The sequence below is a fragment of the Oryctolagus cuniculus genome, chromosome 6 (genome assembly GCF_051225735.1).
Source record: "Oryctolagus cuniculus isolate XC-2025 breed Fujian yellow rabbit chromosome 6, ASM5122573v1, whole genome shotgun sequence".
NCBI classification, from domain to species: domain Eukaryota; kingdom Metazoa; phylum Chordata; class Mammalia; order Lagomorpha; family Leporidae; genus Oryctolagus; species Oryctolagus cuniculus.
In genome coordinates, this window is record NC_142872.1 from 128,647,414 (window position 1) to 128,668,695 (window position 21,282).

The window sequence follows — 21,282 nt, forward strand, 5'->3', positions numbered from 1 at the left end:
AAACAATGAAAAAAATCATTTAAAAAGACAATTTAAGATAAAAACCAGAATATTCAGGGCTGGAAGGAAGTAGGTTAAGATGTCAAAACCTGAATAATGTTAGAAATAAATGGTTTGCTCCAATTTCGCTTGGAAGTTTAAAAACTTCCAATTTCACCGAAGTGAAAAACACAAGACTTAGAATTACAGGGCTCAGAAAATAGGAAACCAATGAAATCTACAGAAGTAAAATGACAAACTTTAGCCATGTGTCCCACCCTCTGCAGATTTTTGCTAAAAACTGAGGGGCAACAAAGTTGTAAGCGCCAACACGCACAAATAAGCCTAACACCATTATTCAGGAAACAGCTCAAATGGACTCTAGGGCCAAAGTTAACCACAGGAAGATGCTACCCATTTATCACAAGATCTTCTGTACTCCTATGCCACCCCCTCTATTGCCAATGCAGCCTCGACTCCATTACCTTACACCACCTTAGAGCTGCTGGTTCTTTCATTTAGTATACATTACTGAACTTTACCAACACCCTCACCATTCCATACCTAGCTCCCAGCACTGCTCTACAACATATTCAATCTACTTGGTAACAAATCCAGGAAGATTCCTAAAGAACACTTGCAAGTTATGTACAAAAAGCAGCTATGTACAATTTCCCCTCTATTTCATGACGCCAAATAAAACATGAGGAATAAAAACATTTTATCTGTGTATTCAGAATCACACACAAGTCACCTTTACAGTTCATTTTACTATATAGAAATCATTTGGGTCGTATATTTTCAGTTAAATCTTGAACTGAGATTACAATATTGTAAAAAAAATTCTTTTTACATTAATTCATGAACTGTTTTAGCATACCAAATTGAAATACAAGGTTCAAACTTCAGATTTATGGCAAACAGTCTTTAAAATACAACACAGACATTTCTTTACGTTACCAAATCATTCCCATGTAATATTTGCAACTCCGAGCTATTTCACGTAAAACAGCTCTCCGACAGACACAGCAAAACTGACACGCCGTGAAGCTCAAGCCTGCAGTCAAGAACTCAAAAGCTGTACCACCTTTTAAAAGGTTTGGCATTTCTGGACCACAACAATGTACATGTAAAGAAGGTAGGGAACAATTCCTCCTCCTTGCTATGATTTATAAAAAGAAAAATGTTGCAATGCAGCTTGGAATTTTGCATAAAACCCCATAAATATTACCCCTTGGAAAAGTCCAAGGGAATTAAATGACAAGGACTTTGGGGTCCTAATTTTATTTTCATTAATAGAACCCATGAAATTCAAATGGGTATAATCAAATCAAAAGTAGTAAGCACCTACTGGTTTGAGATTCAAATTTATTAGAGATTCATGATTAATTTCTTTCCACCTTGAAATCAAGGTGCAAAAACCAGCTGTTAAGTGCATTCCAAACTTCTCCTATGTAGCACAGGTAGAATTTTCTGTCTGTTGGCACCAAAGTGAAGTCACATTTCCTCTTGGGAGACAGAAATTCCACATCCGAACATAGAGTAAGTTAGGAAAAAAATGACCCTTGTTGCTTATTACTATTGTGATTCTGAGATCTAGGATTACTAATATACTAGCAGTGAACAAAGCAAATTCCTGGCAACAACTGTCAGGTTAGTGATGCTAACTCCCTTCCCCTAATCACCATAAAGATTTAGTATAAAAAGAATTAAAAGCAATTACTAAGCTGAACAAATGGGAAATAAGAAAATAAGGGAATAGTACAAACCCAAATCAAAAAAAGCCTAAACTTGCCATGACTGAAATTAGAAAATTGAAGAAAGTAAGTGTGCTTCACCCCACCCCCCACTCTGAATTTAAATATCCGTGCAAAAGAGCGTCAGGTTTCTGGATAGAGGTGTAGCCCTTCTTTAAGTTTTAGTGCTCTGCAGCTTTCTGAAATTTTATCTCCCTTCCCCCACATTTACCCAAGTGTTTAACAGAATCTTCCACTTCAGCCAAAAGATCTGTGATTCCAAGAACTCACTAAGGTACTCTATGTATCCTATCTATACAGAAACACCCACTGATGACAACTGGCTTACTCAAGATTAGCATTTTTGGTGTTAAACTGTTAACATCATGCCTACTACTGCACATCAACTCTCCATAATGAATCTGAGCGTCACAAGGATTTACCAAACACTTTACTTAAATTACTAATTAAATAACTGAAAAAGTTCTGAGCCAAACTAAACTTAAAGTGGGCTATAAAGAAAAATAACCTTCAACAACAGTCCATATACACATCTATTCCAAAACTACCTTTGCTAGCTAGCCCCTTCCCCAAAGTTTTAGCCTGAAAAAACAGTAAAATCTACACAAAATTTTATTGCAATCATACAAGGGTTACATTAGGTCAAATACAACAAATACTATGATGCAATTTTACATTTATTAAACTACAGTTCAAAGCACAAATTTACACATCCTAAATACACTAAACGTATCTAATGAAGTCACACTGGTCGTCTTCCACTGACATCTGATATATCTGGGTGAAAGACATTAACTTTACAAGACTTTTAAACACGAATCCTTAGTATAAAAACTGTGTACTTGTATGTAAACGGTTTAATGGGGAACCCAATTAATGGGCTTCCATCTCCGCTAAGTCATCCATTTTGTTGCATATTTTATTTTAAACGCTTAAGGGGTAGAACAAACTGGTAAGTTTAAATCTGGATACATTATCTAAATCTCCCATTACCCCCAGTGAATTATTGATGAAAACTGATTTCGTCTGGTCCCAATTGGCTATTACTAATCATTTTTGTTTCCAAGATAATTAACAAATAAGATTGTTTGAATTTTCCCCCCACACTGGAATGTAGACCAGACAAGCTTAACCTGCAACTTCAGATCTAAAGAAGCGTTAGTGCCTGTTTAAGCTTCAGTGGGAAAGCTGTCTTCTTGGCTCAGCTGAATGCAAGAAGGCACAAAGAAGAAGTTCTTCATCATTGTGTCTGAAGTAATTCCAGAATCTTGCATCTCATACCTACATAAAAATAAGCAAAAAGTTGAATTTCAGCCCAAAGACCACAGCGATCACATCACAAATGGACAAGGAAATAGGATTATACCTAGTCTTTCCACAACCCTTAAAAAGTTTATATCATTTACCTATTAGTTTAAGTCACATACTTGATACAGGAGTTATTAGCAAATAAAAAAAACATCACCTCACATAACCCGTTTGTTTAAAAGTAAAACCACCCAGCTGCTCCTCTTCCAATCCAGCTCTCTGCTGTGGCCGGGGAAAGCAGCGGAAGATGCCCAAGTGCTTGGGGCCCTGCAGTCAGGAGGGAGACCCAGAAGAAGCTCCTGACTCCTGGCTTCAGCCTGGCCCTGCCCCAGACTTTGAAACCACCTGGGCAGTGAACCAGTAGATGTCCCTCTGTCTCTCTCTCTAAGCTGCCTTTCAAATAAATCAATCTTTAAAAAAACAAACACAAACATAAAAACACCTTACCAATCACTGAATGACATCATGTAATAAACAGCTGGCCTCTGAAAATCATTAAAAGCAGACGGTTCGTGGAAGGAGTCTGCTCCCATGTTATCAAAGATAAGCCAGTCTCCCACATTCAGCTCAGGAAGAAGACAGTTTTCCACAATTAGATCCAGCTCATCACAGGATGGACCCCAAAGGCTGCTTGTAAACAGAGGCTCATCTTCCTTGCATTTCTGTAGGAAGAGAAAAGTGTTGCTCTCTTTAGAGTTAAGTTTTTATTCACTCTCAGATACTGAATTTGTTGGATGGATAAGCATTCTTCACTGTGTCAGACTCAACGTGCCACGGAAGGACAGCGTAGGCCCACGGGCCAGGCTGCTCCTGCTTTAGCCTCAGTGGTACCGCTAACTCCATGTCAGGGCAATGAACTAAAGTGACTCAGCCACAATATGTGAATCCTAAAAAAAAGGTATCTCCCCCCATTGTAGAGCACTTCCAAAAAAATTTGGGGTATACCCTTAGAAAACAAAAACCCAGCAGTTTGGTTTGTAAACTGCCAAACAGGTCTTAGCGTTCTTTGTAATAGAACTTGCCTTGTGAACCTCTGGAATGGCATTTAAGTTCTCAGACAGTTTACTTGCAAAAGAACCATAAACACCATCATTCATATAATACACGAAGGCTGGTTCATCACTTCCGGTTTTTTCTACTGAAATAAAACAGGGAAAGCAAAGATCAATTTATAGTAAACTGCACAATAGTGTAAAAGGCATTATTAAATGGACTGATATATTTAAAACAAATGGATGCAATTTCCACATTTCTCAAACGATTTAACTCCAAAATCAAGACTGATACCTACTACTGATAAACCCTCAAACAAAACAGCCTAAAAAATGGAACACACCGTTCACAAAGGGGACCCATGAACACATGAAAAAGTGCTCTGCATTATCAACTTAGAAGAGAAGAGCAATTTACAACCACAATGAACCACTACCACCACCTACTTACTGGAAACACTTTCACCTTTGAAAACATCTGTTCTCTGACCCAGCAGTTCTGCTTTTAGTGCACAAAAATGAACAAGGACCCCTTGCAGAAACAACCGAGTACAGGATTGAGGCAGGGAAAGGAGAAAATGAGCCCGAAACACCCTGACGCACCAGAAAAAGTATTAGGGACATGTCACACAAGGACTCGAATCTGGGACAGTAAGATAAATTAACAGATTCAATGATCGCTACTTTTTACAAAATGATTTCACGGGCCTTAGATGGCCCATGGGCAGGATGTTCCCCACCAAACTGAAAGACTTTCTTTTTGTAGGCCCTTGGTATGTAAGGAACTATGGGCAGAGTCTTCCTGTGACCCACATAAGGGAAGAGGAAAATAAGACAGATCACAAGGAAATAGTGGCACAAAGGACGAGAAACAATCACCTGATAGTTTAATCACAACATTCGTATCTGCACCATCAGTATACCAAGAGAGCTGGATTCATGAAATATCACAGAATAGGATCCTGGCTATGGCTTTTTGCAAAGTTCCCCGGCTGCCTACAGCTGGCTAAGAAGCACCCGTCCTTTTACCTAGAAACTAAGAGAATGATCCACTAACAGAAACAAAACTGAAATTTAGAACTCACCTCCAGAGGAAAGTTTACCATTTTCAACAACTTTCTTTGCAATGATATTAACTGCAAGTGTGAATGCAGAAGACACATAGTAGCTGCCAGGTTCTGAAATGATCTTAATACCAGATCCTTCAGGAAAGTAGACATCCAACAGAGGGCTGATAACATGATTAACCTATGGATTATAATCCCAGATTACAGTGTCAGTACTGGATAACATAAATCACAATATTAAATAATTAATAATAAAGTTTTCTAGGAAAACCACATAATTCCAATTACACACTATGAAGCTGAGCAATTTTGAAGTTATCTTCAAGTAATTAATTAGGCAGGTTTTCAAGCCAAAGTTTATCTTGTAACTGCCAGGAAGACAATTAAAAAAAATATACACCTAACTCCAATAGCAAATACCTACTGGTTTTGTTTTTTTTAAAGTCATTTTTCTATACTTGACTGCTATAAGCAGCAAGATTTTAAATCATGGGGGGTTGACTTTGTGGCACAATGGGTTAAGCCACTGCCCATGATGGTGACATCCCATATAAGCACTGGTTCCTATCAGGGCTAATGTACATGGGGAAAGCCGCAGAAGATGGCCCAAATGCTTGGCTCCCTGCCACCTACATGGAGTTCTAGGTTCCTGCTTCAGCCTGGCCCTGCCCCAGCTGTTTTGGAGAATGAACCCACAGATGGAGGTTTCTGTGTCCCCTACTCTCTTCTCCACCTTCACCACACAACTGTCTTTCAAATAAATAAGTCTTTAAAAAAAAATGAAGTTTCTACATACTATAGAAAACAAAAGGAGGAGGGCAGGAGGAAGGTGAGGAGCTAAGGAATGAAGTCCATCTAAAGAAAATAACTAAAGTTATCAAAGTTGTGGGTTCATTCATGACATCAAGTACAGAAACACATGGGGCCAGCACTGTGGCATAGTGGGTAAAGATGCCACTTGGGGTGCTGATTCAAGTCCCACCTGCTCCACTTCTGATTCAGCTCCCTGTTAATGCACCTGGGAAGGAAGTGGAAGATAGCACAGCTCCCTGCTAATGCACCTGGCAAGGCAGTGGAAGATGGCCCAAGTGCTTGGGGCCCCTGTACCACATGCCTTCCAAATAACTCTGCCTTCCAAATAAATGCTTTAAAATTTTTTTTAATTATAAAAAGTACAGAAAAACAACAGAACTAGAAACTTTTTGTGATGTTACAGGATTCAAAGGATTTTATCAAATTTTTTGAAGCTAACTGTATTTCCTTTCTTTTTTAAAAAAGATTTATTTATTTAAAAGGAAGAGTTAGAGAAGAGAGATCTTCTATCTGCTGGTTCACTCCTCAAATGGCTGCAACAGACTGAAGCCAGGAGCCAGGAGCTTCTTCTAGGTCTCCCACATCAGTCCAGGGGCTCAACCAATTCAGCCATTTTCTGCTGTTTTCCCAGGTGCATCAACAGGGAGCTTGATGAGACGTAAAGCAGCTGGACTTGAACTGGCACCTATATGGGGTTGCCAGAGTTGCAGGTGGCAGCTTAAACTCCAACTAACTACATTTTCTTTCTTCCTTTTTTTTTTTTTTTAAAAGAGAGATTTTATTTGTGGGGAGCAATCCGGACTAGACTAAGTTACTCGAATTAGGACTTATTCTATGCATCTGCTCTCCCACAATATGGCGCTGGGAGAGAAGTAAACAGCTTCCGCACAGCTGCCTCCAGTTCAACCAATTAACTGTAGGACTTGCTCCTGATTGGAGAGCAGCGTACTCAGCCGAGTTGGGATTGGCGGAGGAGGACTATAAAGGAGGAGAGAGACGGCATGCACCAGGAACATCTATGGGGAACATCTAAGGGAACCCGTGCAGCCCCCGAAGAAAGCCGGCCGGCGGTGTGCCGCTCCCCTGCGGAAGTGGGGAATGCGGCCAGGGGGAACTGCCCTTCCACGGAGGTGGAAGGGATAGTAGCCAACCCGGGAAGAACCAGCAGCAAACCCGGGGAGGGCCGAGCAGACGAAAGAACAGCGCAGGGTCCTGTGTCGTTCCTCCACGAAGAGGGGGAGCGACATTTATTTATTTGAAAGACAGAGTTACAGAGAGAGGTAGAGACAGAGAGAGAGGTCTTCTATCTGGCTGGTTCACTCCCTTGATGGCTGGGGAGCTGCGCTGGGGAACTGTGCTGATCCAAAGCCAGGAGCCAGGAGCTTCTTCCAGGTCTCCCACACAAGTGCAGGGACCCAAGGACTTGGGCCATCTTCTATTGCTTTCCCAGGCCACAGCAGAGAGCTGGATTGGAAAAGGAGCAGCCAGGACTAGAACCGGCGCCCATGTGGGATGCTAGCGCTTCATGCCAGGGCTTTAACCCACTGCGCCACAGCACCGGCCCCAACTACATTTTCTTATGATTTTAAATGTTATTGCCTTATGCCCTCTATTTAAGTAACAAAGTTATTTTCAAATTGTCTATGCACTGAGAAAGTTACCTCTTCCAATTGAAACTCAGTTCCTGTGAAGCCTCCACCAATGTCTAACATGTTCATGGTATAGCCAAATTCTCCCTAGAAATGAAAAACACACTTTAAATATCTGTTCTGATCTTTAGTATACCAAATTCTCTTGAGTTTTATTTAAAAAAAAAAAAACACTAATTTTGATGCTATATATATTGTCCTTATGATCTTTTCTGTATTGTCTTATAGTATATTACTATTTCACTCTTTTGCCCATTTACTAAGAATGCATTAAGCCTGGAATGCTTATCTGAAGTGTGTATGACATTAAGTGTGATGAGAGAAATTCACACAGGTAGAAAACATCGTCTTAGTCTTAACAAATATTCTGGCTTAAAAATAACAAAATAAACAAAGAACTCACAGCCATGTCAAAAACACATCGTGCATCAGATAGAGCATGGACATATACTTGAGATTCTTTGCAAGCACTTGAAACATGAAATCTGAAATAAAGAAACAGAACAATAAAGCAGCAAGTTTTATAGTCCTGTAAGTCCTTTAACTTATCATTCACTGAATGTACACTGGAAGTATACACATCATCAATTAACCTGATTATCCTCATTCTATAAGCAGAATTTTATTAAGAAATCAAGCTCAATGGAAATTAAGCAGGAAATGCTTATGTGTATGAAGTAACAAGTGCCAATCAAATTGGATCATAAAAGCTCTAAACATTCAATTCATCTAACCAAATACAAAATTGCGTCAATTGTGCCAAAATAAAAATACAAATGAATTCTTTTTAAAGATTTATTTATTTATTTGAAATGCAGAGTTGCAGAGAGGGACAGGCAGAGAGGTCTTCCATCCACTGATTCACTTCCCAAACGGAGGCAATGGTGGAAGCTGGGCTCATCCAAAGCCATTCCGGGTCTTCCATGCGGGGGTGCTAGGACCCAAGGACTTGGACCATCTTCTACTGCTTTCCCAGGGTATAGCAGGGAGCTGGATCGGAAGTGGAGCAGCCTGGTCTTGAATTAGCGCCCATATAGGATGGTGGCAACACAGATTGTGGCTCTACCTACTACGCCACAGTGTTGACCCCACAAATGAATTGAGTAAGTCATACTTTTTTTAGTGTTACTATTAAAGCTTCCAAACAGAATACTTAAATTTCACTGAAATACGGTTTTATTTCTTGATTACAGCAGTGGTTATACAAATGTTAAAATTCATAAACTGTATTCCTAAAAAGTTGATTTTTCCTTAACTTAAAGAATAAAAGTACACTGAAATTTGAGTTCTCAAACATGCCAACATTACCAACTAGCTGGACAGACATGGAGTCTATTGTTTGGCGTATAGCAAGATTCAATTCTTCATTTATAAACATTTCATTAAAAATCACCTATGTCTATACACAAAATGGTACAGAAAGACAAACTATTAACAAGATCACCTTTGTGGTCAGTTAAAAACCAAGACCTTTCACTAAACCAAGACTAGTAACCCAGAAAATCTAGAACTTACTGTTGCTATGTCCTCAATTTGTACTCAAACTACAATAAAATCATTAAACTTCTTCAGGTCTTGGTTATCTCACACTAAAAAAACCCACCGGGGCGGGTGCTGTGGCACAGTAGGTTAAGCCTCCACCTCCACCTCCGCCACCAGCATCCCATATGGGTGTTGGTTCAAGTCCCAGCTGCTCCACATCTGATCCAGCTCCCTGGGAAATGCAGTGGAAGTTGGTCCAAGTGCTGGGGGCCCTGCACCCACATGAGAGACCATTTAGGGAGTGAACCAGTAGATGGCAGACCTCTCTCTCTGTAACTCTACCTCTCAAATAAAACAAATAATAATAATAATAATAATAATAATAATAAAAAAAAAACCCAACAACAAAAAGGAGGGATGGGCTCTGCTTCCAGTTCAGCTTCCTGCTAATGTATCCTGGGAGACAGCAAGGTACCTGGGCCCTTGCCATGACACAGGAGACATGGAGAGCTTCAGGGTCCAGGCTTCAAATGCTGCAGGCATTTGGAAAGTGAACCAGTGGATAAACCTTTTAGACAAACAGAAAAAGAGAAGGGGAGTGGGCAAGGGAGAGGAGGAGGACACAAACACATACTAAAGTGCCCTGGGATTATTTACTTATTTTACACATTTGAAAGGGAGAGAAACAGGAAGAGGGAGGAAATGAAAAAGAAAGACAGATAGATATCTTCCATTTGCTAGTTCATTTTCTAAGTGCCCACAATAGTGTCAAACCCAGGAGCCCAGAACTCAATCTGGGTTTCCTACATGGGTGGCAGGGACCCATGAGCTAGGCTGGAAACAGAGCCAGGACTCAAACCCCTGCCCTCCAGTCTCGAACCAACGCCGATATGAGATGCTGAAATCACAGGCAGCTGCTTAACCCACTATACCAGCCCCTTGGTATAGCTCTTGGGATACTTGGACATATGTGGCATAGTAGGTTAAGCAGCTGCCTGTGATGCAGGCATCCCATACGGGCATTGGTTCAAATAGTGTTGGCTGCTACACTTCTGATCCAGCTCCCTGTCAATGTGCAGGGGGAAAGCAGCAGCAGATGGCCCAAATGCTTGGGCACCTGCAGCCATACAGGAGATCCAGATGAAGCTCCCAGCTCCTGGCTTTGGCCTAGCCCAGTCCCTGTTGGTATAGCCATTTGGGAAATGAACTATCAGATGGAAGGTAAGACGGCTCTCTCTCCCTCCAACTCTGCCTTCTTTCAAATAAATAATAAACTATGTATATATAAACTGTGTAGTTTACATATAAACTTTATAAATATATAAATATATTTTTATAAATATATAAATAAACTATAAAGCTATACCAAACACCAACTCATCCCTCCATGGGGATTAAAAGGAGGAAAAAGTCTTCACACAGGAAACAAAAACGCAATAATGTAACTTAGAAGTTGAATATCATTTTGTTTTTTAAAGATTTATTCCAGGTCTCATACATGGATGGCAGGGGCCCAAGCACTTGGGCCATCTTCCGCTGCTTTTCCCAGGCCATTAGCAGGCAGCTGATCAGGAAGCGGAACAGCTGGAACTTGAACCAGTGCTTACATGGGAAGCCAAGGTGGCAGGTGGCAGCTTTACCCACTGTGCCAAGGCCAGCCCCTTGAGTGTCATTTTAACATGCATTAGACTTCTAATCCACTCCACCCAACCCAAAGAAGCTGAATCAATGACACTGCACTAACTTAATCAGGACATTATGGGCTGCTTTGTCTCTAGGAGAGGTACAGTAACAAAGGAGAAAGCATGTTTGTTTTTCTTATATACATTTACAAACCCAGAGAAGTCAAATCTTAAGATTTCATGAAAATAAAGTCTTACACCAATAACCAGCAACATGTTATCACCATAAAACAAAATTAAAAAAAAAAAATACTTACTTAACCCCAATTATTTGCACATCTAGTTCCTTAGCACATTCCAACAGATGCCTACAGTTCTTCAGTGAGGTGCCAAACTTCATGTTACCCTCTTCACCTCCAATATAATCTTCTGTTGCAATATGTAGTAAGACCCTAAGAGAAGGGGAAGATGATTGGGGCAGAGTTGGTTTACACCATCATCAGCACATGTGAAGCCTGAAGATTGTAGGAAGTGTGTTGATTATGTTGCCAGTGCTCCAAAATCCAGCGTCGGATGAGTCAAGTGAACCTAATGAAAAACAATCCTGTATAGAGAAAAAACTAGCAATTAGGACCTACAGCATGAAGCTTACAAGGTTGGGAATTTGGAAAAGGCGCAAGTTAAGACTGTTGTAGCAGCAAGAGTCGGTTGGGCCCTGTAATGAAAGACGACATTACTTTCAAATGAAGTCCATCAATCCACCTAGAAAGACTAAATTGAATAGCAATGCCATAATTGTCTTTCAATACAAATATCAGGGCTTTAAATGTCTCCAAAAAGTCCCGAAATTGTCCTTAGCCAAGTCACTCTCACTGCACACTCCCGATGCGCCTCCTATTCATCCCTTGCATCCCAGCAGTTTTCTAAACAAAAAACTTGAGAAGCTTTGAGTTATTTTATGTTTCTCAACTGCAAACTTAGTTTACTGACTGAACTCAATTTGGTATTTCTTTCCAAACTATCACAACCAAGACAGAATTATCAGGCTAATTCAATTTTTCTATTATTAGAATTAACCACTAAACCAGAAGTGGTGACCATCCAGCTCCTGGGCCCCCAAAGTCACCTGGTCTAGCTAGTCCTGCCGAGGTGACCGCAGCAGGACTTGAAATTCAGTAAATCTGTGGCAGGCCAATTTTTAAAATGATAAATGTTATGGCCTGCAAATGATGTTAATAAATATCTAAATGGCCCTTAGCAGAAAAAAGGTTCCACACCTCTGCACTAAATGTAATAATACACAAATGTTGTTTGTGAAACTCTTTACCCAAGAAAAGTCCTGATGAATAAGTGACAATCAAAGGGCAAAGCCAGTAAAAGCAAATTATTTTACTTAAGGCAACAGGTCAGTTCTCTCAAGAATGTAGCAGTTTACAATCTAAAAGAGCAAACAGCCCAACCCAAACCTTTCTTCAGAAGATCACAAATAGGAAATTTTTTTTAAAAAGAAAACCAGGTGTTCTCTACAGTTTGCCCAATAATAATACACTTTCACTCTTATTCTAAAGCCTTAAAATAACATCAGTTCACAATGTGAATTCTGCCCCAAAACTTGCAAAAAGTACCTCTGGATGTACACAGTTGTCAAAAAAGATTGAATTTATGTTAAGAAAAATGTGAAGCTAAAGGAAACCACCTGGAATCTATGAAGGAGGGTCCAAAGACACTTTCATGTAGGTAAACCACTCAAGAAAAGTTGAGTGTTTAAGTAGATTAAAGCCATTACCTATACAGGAGAACAACCGAAAATACAAGGACACATCTAAAGGTTAGTGGAAATGCATATGAACACACACAGGTTCTACGCCCACGTGTGCTCAGTGATTTCCAAGGTGGTAATTCCACCTTATCATGAGATTAGCCTTTCAGCTTTACACATCAAAATTGATTTTTTTTTTTTTTTTTTGACAGGCAGAGTGGACAGTGAGAGAGAGAGACAGAGAGAAAGGTCTTCCTTTGCCATTGGTTCACCCTCCAATGGCCGCCGCGGCCGGCGCGCTGCGGCCGGCGCACCGCGCTGATCCGATGGCAGGAGCCAGGAGCCAGGTGCTTTTCCTGGTCTCCCATGGGGTGCAGGGCCCAAGCACCTGGGCCATCCTCCACTGCACTCCCTGGCCACAGCAGAGGGCTGGCCTGGAAGAGGGGCAACCGGGACAGAATCCGGCGCCCCGACCGGGACTAGAACCCGGTGTGCCGGCGCCGCTAGGCGGAGGATTAGCCTAGTGAGCCGCGGCGCCGGCTCAAAATTGATTTTTAATTCCATCTCCATAACTTTTCAGAAGTATCCTCATACATCTTACACCCAACTTATCAAGTAACTAAGAAGGTTAATGTAGCACAGCTATAGCCACAATTTGATGACCACACCAAAATTTCTCCCTTGAGTTACAGATTTATAAAAATAGGTATCCAATAGAATGTTAATAGCACCCAGGAAGCTTAACTAAGGTGAGTTAATCACATGACACCACTGCCCTACCATATTCCTTCTTTCCAGCCTAAAGAGAAACCCAACCCTTTAAGTAGCAAGACAATATTCTTAAGTATTTAGATTTACACTTACTTAGCATTTTGATGATTACGTGCAATCTTCTTCAATTCAATTTCATTGTCACATGTCATGATATTCACTCCAACTTTTGCAGCATATTTTATCTGAGATGCCTGCTTGCAAGGACTTATGTAAATAATGTTTTCTGGTGGCACACCCAATTCTTGCACTAAAGCCATTTCATTCTGTGAAATAAGATTTTAGACAGTGTCATCTAAAAGTAAAAGTATTACTTTCTAATTTATACTCATTTTTTGGCTAAAAAATTGTCTGAGGTTAAATTAAGATTCTAAAATGTTACAGTTCATATTCTGGTGATGCTCTGTCTTTTTTTTTTTTTTTTTTTTTTTTTTTTTTGACAGGCAGAGTGGACAGCGAGAGAGAGAGACAGAGAGAAAGGTCTTCCTTTGCCGTTGGTTCACCCTCCAATGGCCGGCGCACCGCGCTGATCCGATGGCAGGAGCCAGGAGCCAGGTGCTTTTCCTGGTCTCCCATGGGGTGCAGGGCCCAAGCACCTGGGCCATCCTCCACTGCACTCCCTGGCCACAGCAGAGGGCTGGCCTGGAAGAGGGGCAACCGGGACAGAATCCGGAGCCCCGACCGGGACTAGAAGGTGCTCTGTCTTAAAACCTTTAAAAAGAAGTACCAGAGCAATCTGGTAGTTTAGAAATAGCTGCTTTATGCAGTCAGAAGTAGCCCGCTCTACAGCTAGCTCTAGCCTAAGAAAGAAGAACAAATAATTTTTGATTAATAATAAAGAGAAAGCTTCACAAAGGTTCATCACAATAAAAATTTAAATTTCCAACATTAAATTGTAAATTTAAACAATTATTTAAAAACTCCACCCAAAAGTCCAACTTCCTTGCACTGTTCTACTGCTGTGGGTAAATAAAAAGTTTAGGTGAATCTTAAAATGCTGTAATAAAACAAAAACAAAACTTACTTTACTGGAACAAGCAAATCCAGTTCCAAGAGCTGCCAAAATCTCAAGTACAGCTGGAGTAGAGTTGCATTTCACTGTATAGAATGGCTTAATCTGAGCCACTACATTCTGCCATTGACTGTGTTTCTTCACAATCTTTCCAAGATCTCCCACAAAAAACGCACTTTTCCCTGTCTGTTATGGTTATGTAAAACAAAAAAACACAAAAACACACACAATCAAAAGATCATGAACATACTCACCAGTATATTTAAGTTTAGAAACCAGATCTAGTGACTATGAAAAGCAGAAACTTGAACATATTTGTTCTTTTTAGACCTTTTTGCTGTTACATACTGCCATATAAAATATTCTCTCCTTGGAGATTAAAAAAAAAACCTATCAATTTAAGTGACAAATGCTTCAATTTTACTTCTTGGTAGTTGAGGGAAGGAAAACTTTCTTTCCATGCTTCTCCAAATCTTTTTTTTTTTTGTAAGATTTATTTATTTGAAAGGCATTGTTACAGAGAGGCAGAGGTGGTGGGATGTACATGTGTGTGTGTGTTATGTGTGTCTTCCATCCGCTGGTTCACCCCCCAGACAGCCACAATGGTCAGAGCTTTGCCTATCCGAAGCCAGGAGCAGGAGCTTCTTCTGGGTCTCTTATGTGGGTGCAGGAGCCCAAGGACTTGGGCCATCTTCCACTGCTTTCCCAGGCCACAGCAGAGAGCTGGATCCGAAGTGGAGCAGCTGGGACTAGAACCAGTGCCCATATAGAATGCCGGCACTGCAGGCGGTGGCCCAACTGGCTACACCACAGCACCAGCCCTGTCTCCAATTGCTTTAAAACAGTGGAAGTTTGGTGCACTGGTTCAGACATTCCTTGAGATGCTCACATCACTTACTGGAATTTCTGGCCCTGAGTCCTTCGTGGGCTTTCTGATAATGTGCACCCTGTGAGGGAGCAGTGATGGCTCCGTGTAGATTCCTGCCCACTACATGGGTGACCTGGATGCAGCTGACCCTGGCTTCAGCCTAGCCCACCCTGGTTGCTGTGGGCATCTGGAAAGTGATCCAGCAGGTAGAAGATCTGTTTCAAAAGTTTTTTAAAAGTTAAATTATAGGTGGCTGGCACTGTGGTGTAGTGGTTTAAGCCTCCGCCTATGATGCCAGCATCCCATATAGGTATAGGTTTGAGTCCCAGCTGCTCTACTTCCAATCCAGCTCCCTGCTAATACACCTGGAAAAGCAACAGAGGATGGACCAAGTTCCTGGGCCCCTGTACCCACACGGGAGACCTGGAAGAAGCTCCTGGCTTCAGCCTGGCCCAGCTCTGGCCACTGTGGCATCTGGGGAGTAAAGTGATGGATGGAAGATTTCTCTCCTTTTCTCTCCATAAGTCTACCTTCCAAATAAAGCTTTAAAAAAAAAGTTTGATTATAAAAAACATAAAACACAGCTGGTAGCTCAGCATCTAATTTTCTAATACAGTGAGAACCAGGAATGTTAAGCAAAACTAAATACAGCTCCATTAAAATTACACCTTGTGGGCTAACACTGTGGTGCAGCAGTCTAAGCTGCTGGCATCCCATACTGGAGTTCCAGCTGCTTCTGATCCAGCTCCTCGTTAATGCACCTGGGAGAGCAGCAGAGGATGACCCAAGTGCTTGAGCCCATCACGCACATGGGAGGCCAGTGGATGGAAGATCAATTGATCTCGCCCTGCCGGCCCACCCCCCCTCACTCAAATAAATAACTGAATCATGTTAGTCAGGGAGCAAAGTTACTGGAAAACTTTTTTTTTTTTTTTTGACAGGCAGAGTGGACAGTGAGAGAGAGAGAGACAGAGAGAAAGGTCTTCCTTTACTGTTGGTTCACCCTCCAATGGCTGCCATGGCCAGCCCGCTGCGGCCGGTGCACCGCGCTAATCCGATGGCAGGAGCCAGGTACTTATCCTGGTCTCCCATGGGGTGCAGGACCCAAGCACATGGGCCATCCTCCACTGCACTCCCTGGCCACAGCAGAGAGCTGGACTGGAAGAGGGGCAACTGGGACAGAATCCGGCACCCCGACCGGGACTAGAACCCGGTGTGCTGGCACCGCAAGGCAGAGATTAACCTAGTGAGCCGCGGCGCCGGCCGTGAAAACCATTCTTTAAGGAGGTAAACTGGTTGGTTTGTTCATTGAAATGGACATTACTAGAATACACTGCTCAGTTGATAAGCGATATGGTAAGTCTGGAACAGCTGTGATCAAGTTACCCACTGTCACAGACATGTCATTCACAATATTCTAAGGGCACCACAAAAAGAACAAGGATAAAAAAAGGTAGGGGCAGGTTCAGTTTCCTTTCTTAGGCACAATAGGAGTTGAAAATGCAAAGCTTGTAGGTCAGTTAGGAGGTCACTAGGATGATCTGAGCAAAGGCAAACTGAATTAATAAAACAGAACTACAGAAGACAATAAAGGATGGTAGGGAGGAAAGACCAAAGCCGATGGGCAGAAAGGCCCACTCAGAAACAAGATGAAGTAGCATCTTGGAGCCACATAATACAATGAGGCTATCAGAAAACAGAACAGAGGACTCCAAATAAATGCTACTAATTGTGGGATAATTTAGGCTGTGGGACAAGAATGGATAAGAGAAATATTTCAAAGAATTTACCTGAAGCAGGAAACTATTGCAAAAGCAAGAAAAGGATAGGTGACTAAGAAAAGGTTACCAAAATCTAACCAGGAACTTCCTGTCGATGGCTTGGCAGAAATCGGTTGAATAGTGTCAACAAGTGTCACAATTTTTTTTTTTCCCCAAGAAGCTTAATGGCAAAGTAGGAGAGATATAAAGGGACTTTTCCAGAGTGAACAAAAAACTTGAGTCCATCTATATGTATGTCGACAGAAGGGCCAGAGGAAAATGGAGACTTTTTGGGGTTATCCTATTACTGGACACCAGTAACACAACAATGATTCTTCAACAAATTTGGGAATATGAGAAATTAGCTCCAACAAGTCAATAAATTATATAACTAAGTCTAAAATGAAAATAAATCACCTACTTAAGTAGCAGGGAGCGTGATTTTGCTGAAGTTGACTCCTGGGGTGGTAGAGAGGTAGTAAGCACTTAGAATAAATTATCAGTCAAAATCCACAACCAAGATTACATTAAAATCCATGGAATAAAGTCAAGAAACCTAAATGTGGGCCATGTATCAATTAGAAAGTTTTCTGGCAATTATGTCAAGAAAATAAATAGGACACACAAGAGCCAGGCACTAAAAGGCATAGAAGAGAAAGGGCCACCAAGAAGTTTCTGTTTTTTTAATGGAATGAATTGAAATAAAAAACAAATCACACTGATCAAAGAGAACAAAAGTGGAGGTGTGCTTCCAGTCAAGCTGGAAAACAACTGAATCAAGCAATTTTATCAGATTCACACATTAGAAATTAATAAAGCACCGATGTATTCAAATGTGGAATATATTTTTTTTTTCTTTTTTTGACAGGCAGAGTGGACAGTGAGAGAGAGAGACAGAGAGAAAGGTCTTCCTTTGCCGCTGGTTCACCCTCCAATGGCCGCCGTGGCTGGCGCGCCGCGGCCGGCGCACCGCGCTGATCTGATGGCAGGAACCAGGAGCCAGGTGCTTTTCCTGGTCTCCCATGGGGTGCAGGGCCCAAGCACCTGGGCCATCCTCCACTGCACTCCCTGGCCACAGCAGAGGGCTGGCCTGGAAGAGGGGCAACCGGGACAGAATCCGGCGCCCCGACCGGGACTAGAACCCGGTGTGCCGGCGCCGCTAGGCGGAGGATTAGCCTAGTGAGCCGCGGCGCCGGCCAAATGTGGAATATATTAACAATGTATTTGAGGAATGTGAGATGGCACTTACCAGGGTATGTTCATATACATAGTTATCAATAACATTTCCAAGGTTTGTTCCTTCATCCAACAGGCCGACGGAGTAGTTTGCATCGTCAATAAATCCTTTCATCTCAGCCGTATTCCACAAAGCCGAAAGTCATAAACCAGGAAAAACAAGAGACGGGCCACCAAGCCTATGTCTGGGTCCTTAGAATATGCAACAAACTGTCAAAACAGAAATTGCATCAAAGTTGGTATTACTTCAATAGTTATGAAAGCCTATGCCACGTGCCCAATTTAGTGAGGAATTTACATAATCAGGTAACACTCAGAAACAATGCCCACTGAAAAGTAAACGCAACTATAAAAGTAAATCTCTAAAAAAAACAAGCCCAGTACAATGTTATTTAAAAATTTCTATTTTCATCTTATCTAAAAGGCAGAGAGATCAACTGGTTCCCTCCCCCAAAATACCTCCAACAGAGCTGGGAAAGACAGATGCGGAGGAGCCTGGAACTTAATCCCGAGCTCCCACGTGGGTGGCAGGGACTCTGGTATTTAAGCCATCACCTGCTGCCTTCCAGAGTGTGCATAAGCAGGAAGCTCAACTGGAGGTAGAGTAAACGGAACTCAACCTAGGCACTCCAATAGGGGGTGCCGGCATCCCAGGCAGTGACTTCGTGGCTGTGAGGAACATCAGTCCCTCAGTATTGCTTCTTCAGAGGGTAATTCACTTATGTGCACAATTTATCATAAGCCATGGTCAACCTAGGTACCCAGTGTTGCAGACCCAGGCTACATTAGTATCTTGTGTTATGCTTTTGTAACATAAAATTTTACTCATTTTAACTAGACATCTTGAGGCAGGCATCTGACAGGATGGATTAAGAAGCCACTTGAAAAGTCTGGGATGCAGACTTTTCAGCAGGTGATGGCTCAAGGATTTGGGTCAATGCCACTCACATGGAAGACTGGGGCTGAGTTCTGGACACCTGGCTTTGTTACTGTTGCAGGCATTTCAGGAGTGAACCAACAAATAGATCTTTTCCTCTCTCACAGCCTTTCAAATAAATTTTAGAAAATATAGACAACTATTTGCAGCCAAGAAATTATTAAAATTCTAGTCTGACTTCAATACACTGCATCCATAACACATAACTGCAGGATAAATGTTAAGATAAAAATGTCATCAAAATCAGTAACAAGGTATAAGCCAGTTATTAAGAATTGATTAAAAAAAAAGCTTCATTCAGACTTAACCCTATCCCTCTCCAATCAGTCAATCAGCTGATCAATCAACCAAATAAACCTCTCCTCCTCCCCCAGTTCACCTCTTCTTCTCTGTAGCAGCATACACTGACATAATATTGGTTTGTTGTCTCACTGTCTGGTACCGCTTTCAGACTGCCACATTAATAACAGGCCTACACCGGCTGTCTCAGCAACCCGTCGTATAAAACCTCAGTCTTTTCCTGCCTGTGTCCTTGATTCCTCCCACCTACCCCCCTCCCCAGGCCCCATGCTAGAAGTCGAGTAAGGTGATGGTTCCTTTCCTGGAAGTGTATCCCGATTCAATGGTTCCCAAAATATTCCAAAACAACTCCTCAATAAGATATACTTTTAGTCAAATTTCATGAAATACAATAATACTTAGCTTTATTTTTAACACTAACAGTTTTATATTCCAAGAACCTGACTACATTTAGTCCAACTGTCCAATCTCTTTCATGCTGTGGTAGACATGAAAAGCTGAGGAATTACTTTTGTTTTACCAAAGGAGTAAATTTACGCTTATCTGCATAAAATCTAGTACTTAGCAGTAAACCACAACCTGGGCATTCTACAGGCCGCTACACCACAAATGATTAAATCTGCCCTGGGTAAGGATGTGTGTTTTAAGCAACTCCAGCTAGAAAATGAATCTCAGGGAAACATTCAAGCAATCACTAACGGCAATAGAAAGGGGCCACTCATTCAGAAAGATACATGTCAAGGTAAATAAAGAGTAAAGTATGAATTTCTTGATTAGTACCGCTGGTTTTTGTTGTTGTTTAACAGGTAGCTTTCATCTATTCTACTAATGGGAAAAAATTAATCAAGATTTTTAGACAAAAAATTCACCTTAAAGTGCTAAAAATTTCCTTTATCCTATTATTTCGGTTCTTGAATCTCTAAGCATATTCTACTGTATGGAAGTAGGAGGACACTTAATACTTGAATTGAATTAAAATTTTTTGTCAGGTGCAAGATGTTTGAAGCCCATGAAAACTGTTTTTCATGAACTTTTAAGAATTCTCGGTTGGCGCCGTGGCTCAATAGGCTAATCCTCCGCCTTGCGGCGCAGGCACACCGGGTTCTAGTCCCGGTTGCCCCTCTTCCAGGCCAGCTCTCTGCTATGGCCCGGGAGTGCAGTGGAGGATGGCCCAAGTGCTTAGGCCCTACACCCCATGGGAGACCAGGAGAAGCACCTGGCTCCTGCCTTTGGATCAGTGCGGTGCACCGGCCACAGCGGCCACTGGAGGGTGAACCAACGGCAAAAGAAAGACCTTTCTCTCTGTCTCTCTCTCTCACTGTCCACTCTGCCTGTCAAAAAAAAAAAAAAAAAAGGCCGGCGCCGCGGCTCACTAGGCTAATCCTCCGCCTAGCGGCGCCAGCACACCGGGTTCTAGTCCCGGTAGGGGCGCCGGATTCTGTCCCGGTTGCCCCTCTTCCAGGCCAGCTCTCTGCTGTGGCCAGGGAGTGCAGTGGAGGATGGCCCAGGTGCTTGGGCCCTGCACCCCATGGGAGACCAGGAAAAGCACCTGGCTCCTGGCTCCTGCCATTGGATCAGCGCGGTGCGCCAGCCGCAGCGCGCCGGCTGCGGCGGCCATTGGAGGGTGAACCAACGGCAAAGGAAGACCTTTCTCTCTGTCTCTCTCTCTCACTGTCCACTCTGCCTGTCAAATAAATAAATAAATAAATAAAAAGAATTCTCATTTGTATGGATTTAAAAATGTTTTGCACCAAAATATTTATCGTTTAATTCCATCTTTAACAAACTCTGATGTACCCTCTCAGTGGTGAACACTTGATCAATTATGGACCACCACAGGCAACTAACTGCTGCCCCGTGCTGAAAACCTCAACCAGGACAAGATCAACCTCCGTGTCCTAGAGCCGCAGTACTTACAAGACTGGTCACTTTCCTCTAACATTCAGATCCTCACGCACTGGATCTAGTCT

At 42.0% G+C, this 21,282-nt stretch overlaps 1 protein-coding gene across 13 annotated transcripts in view; it reads right to left on the reverse strand.

The window, feature by feature from the left end:
• Nucleotides 1–395: 395 nt before the first annotated feature.
• Nucleotides 396–21,282, reverse strand: part of AZIN1 (antizyme inhibitor 1) — a 35,958-nt gene continuing 15,071 nt past the window's right edge. For 3 of the 13 annotated variants that reach the window (XM_070075033.2, XM_070075035.2, XM_070075036.2), the window contains 10 exons: nt 18,089–18,285; nt 14,224–14,397; nt 13,293–13,465; nt 10,987–11,121; nt 7,969–8,050; nt 7,578–7,652; nt 5,122–5,284; nt 4,067–4,179; nt 3,492–3,706; nt 695–3,017 (listed from right to left, as the gene is read on the reverse strand). In XM_070075033.2, the coding sequence (XP_069931134.1) occupies nt 2,906–3,017; nt 3,492–3,706; nt 4,067–4,179; nt 5,122–5,284; nt 7,578–7,652; nt 7,969–8,050; nt 10,987–11,121; nt 13,293–13,465; nt 14,224–14,397; nt 18,089–18,190 (1,344 nt within the window). In that variant the 5' untranslated portion in view covers nt 18,191–18,285 and the 3' untranslated portion in view covers nt 695–2,905. Of the gene's footprint in view, nt 3,018–3,491; nt 3,707–4,066; nt 4,183–5,117; nt 5,285–7,577; nt 7,653–7,968; nt 8,051–10,986; nt 11,274–13,292; nt 13,466–14,223; nt 14,398–18,088; nt 18,286–21,282 lie in introns of all 13 variants that reach the window. The other 10 variants (XM_070075029.2, XM_070075030.2, XM_070075031.2 and 7 more) reach the window with 5 other exon arrangements.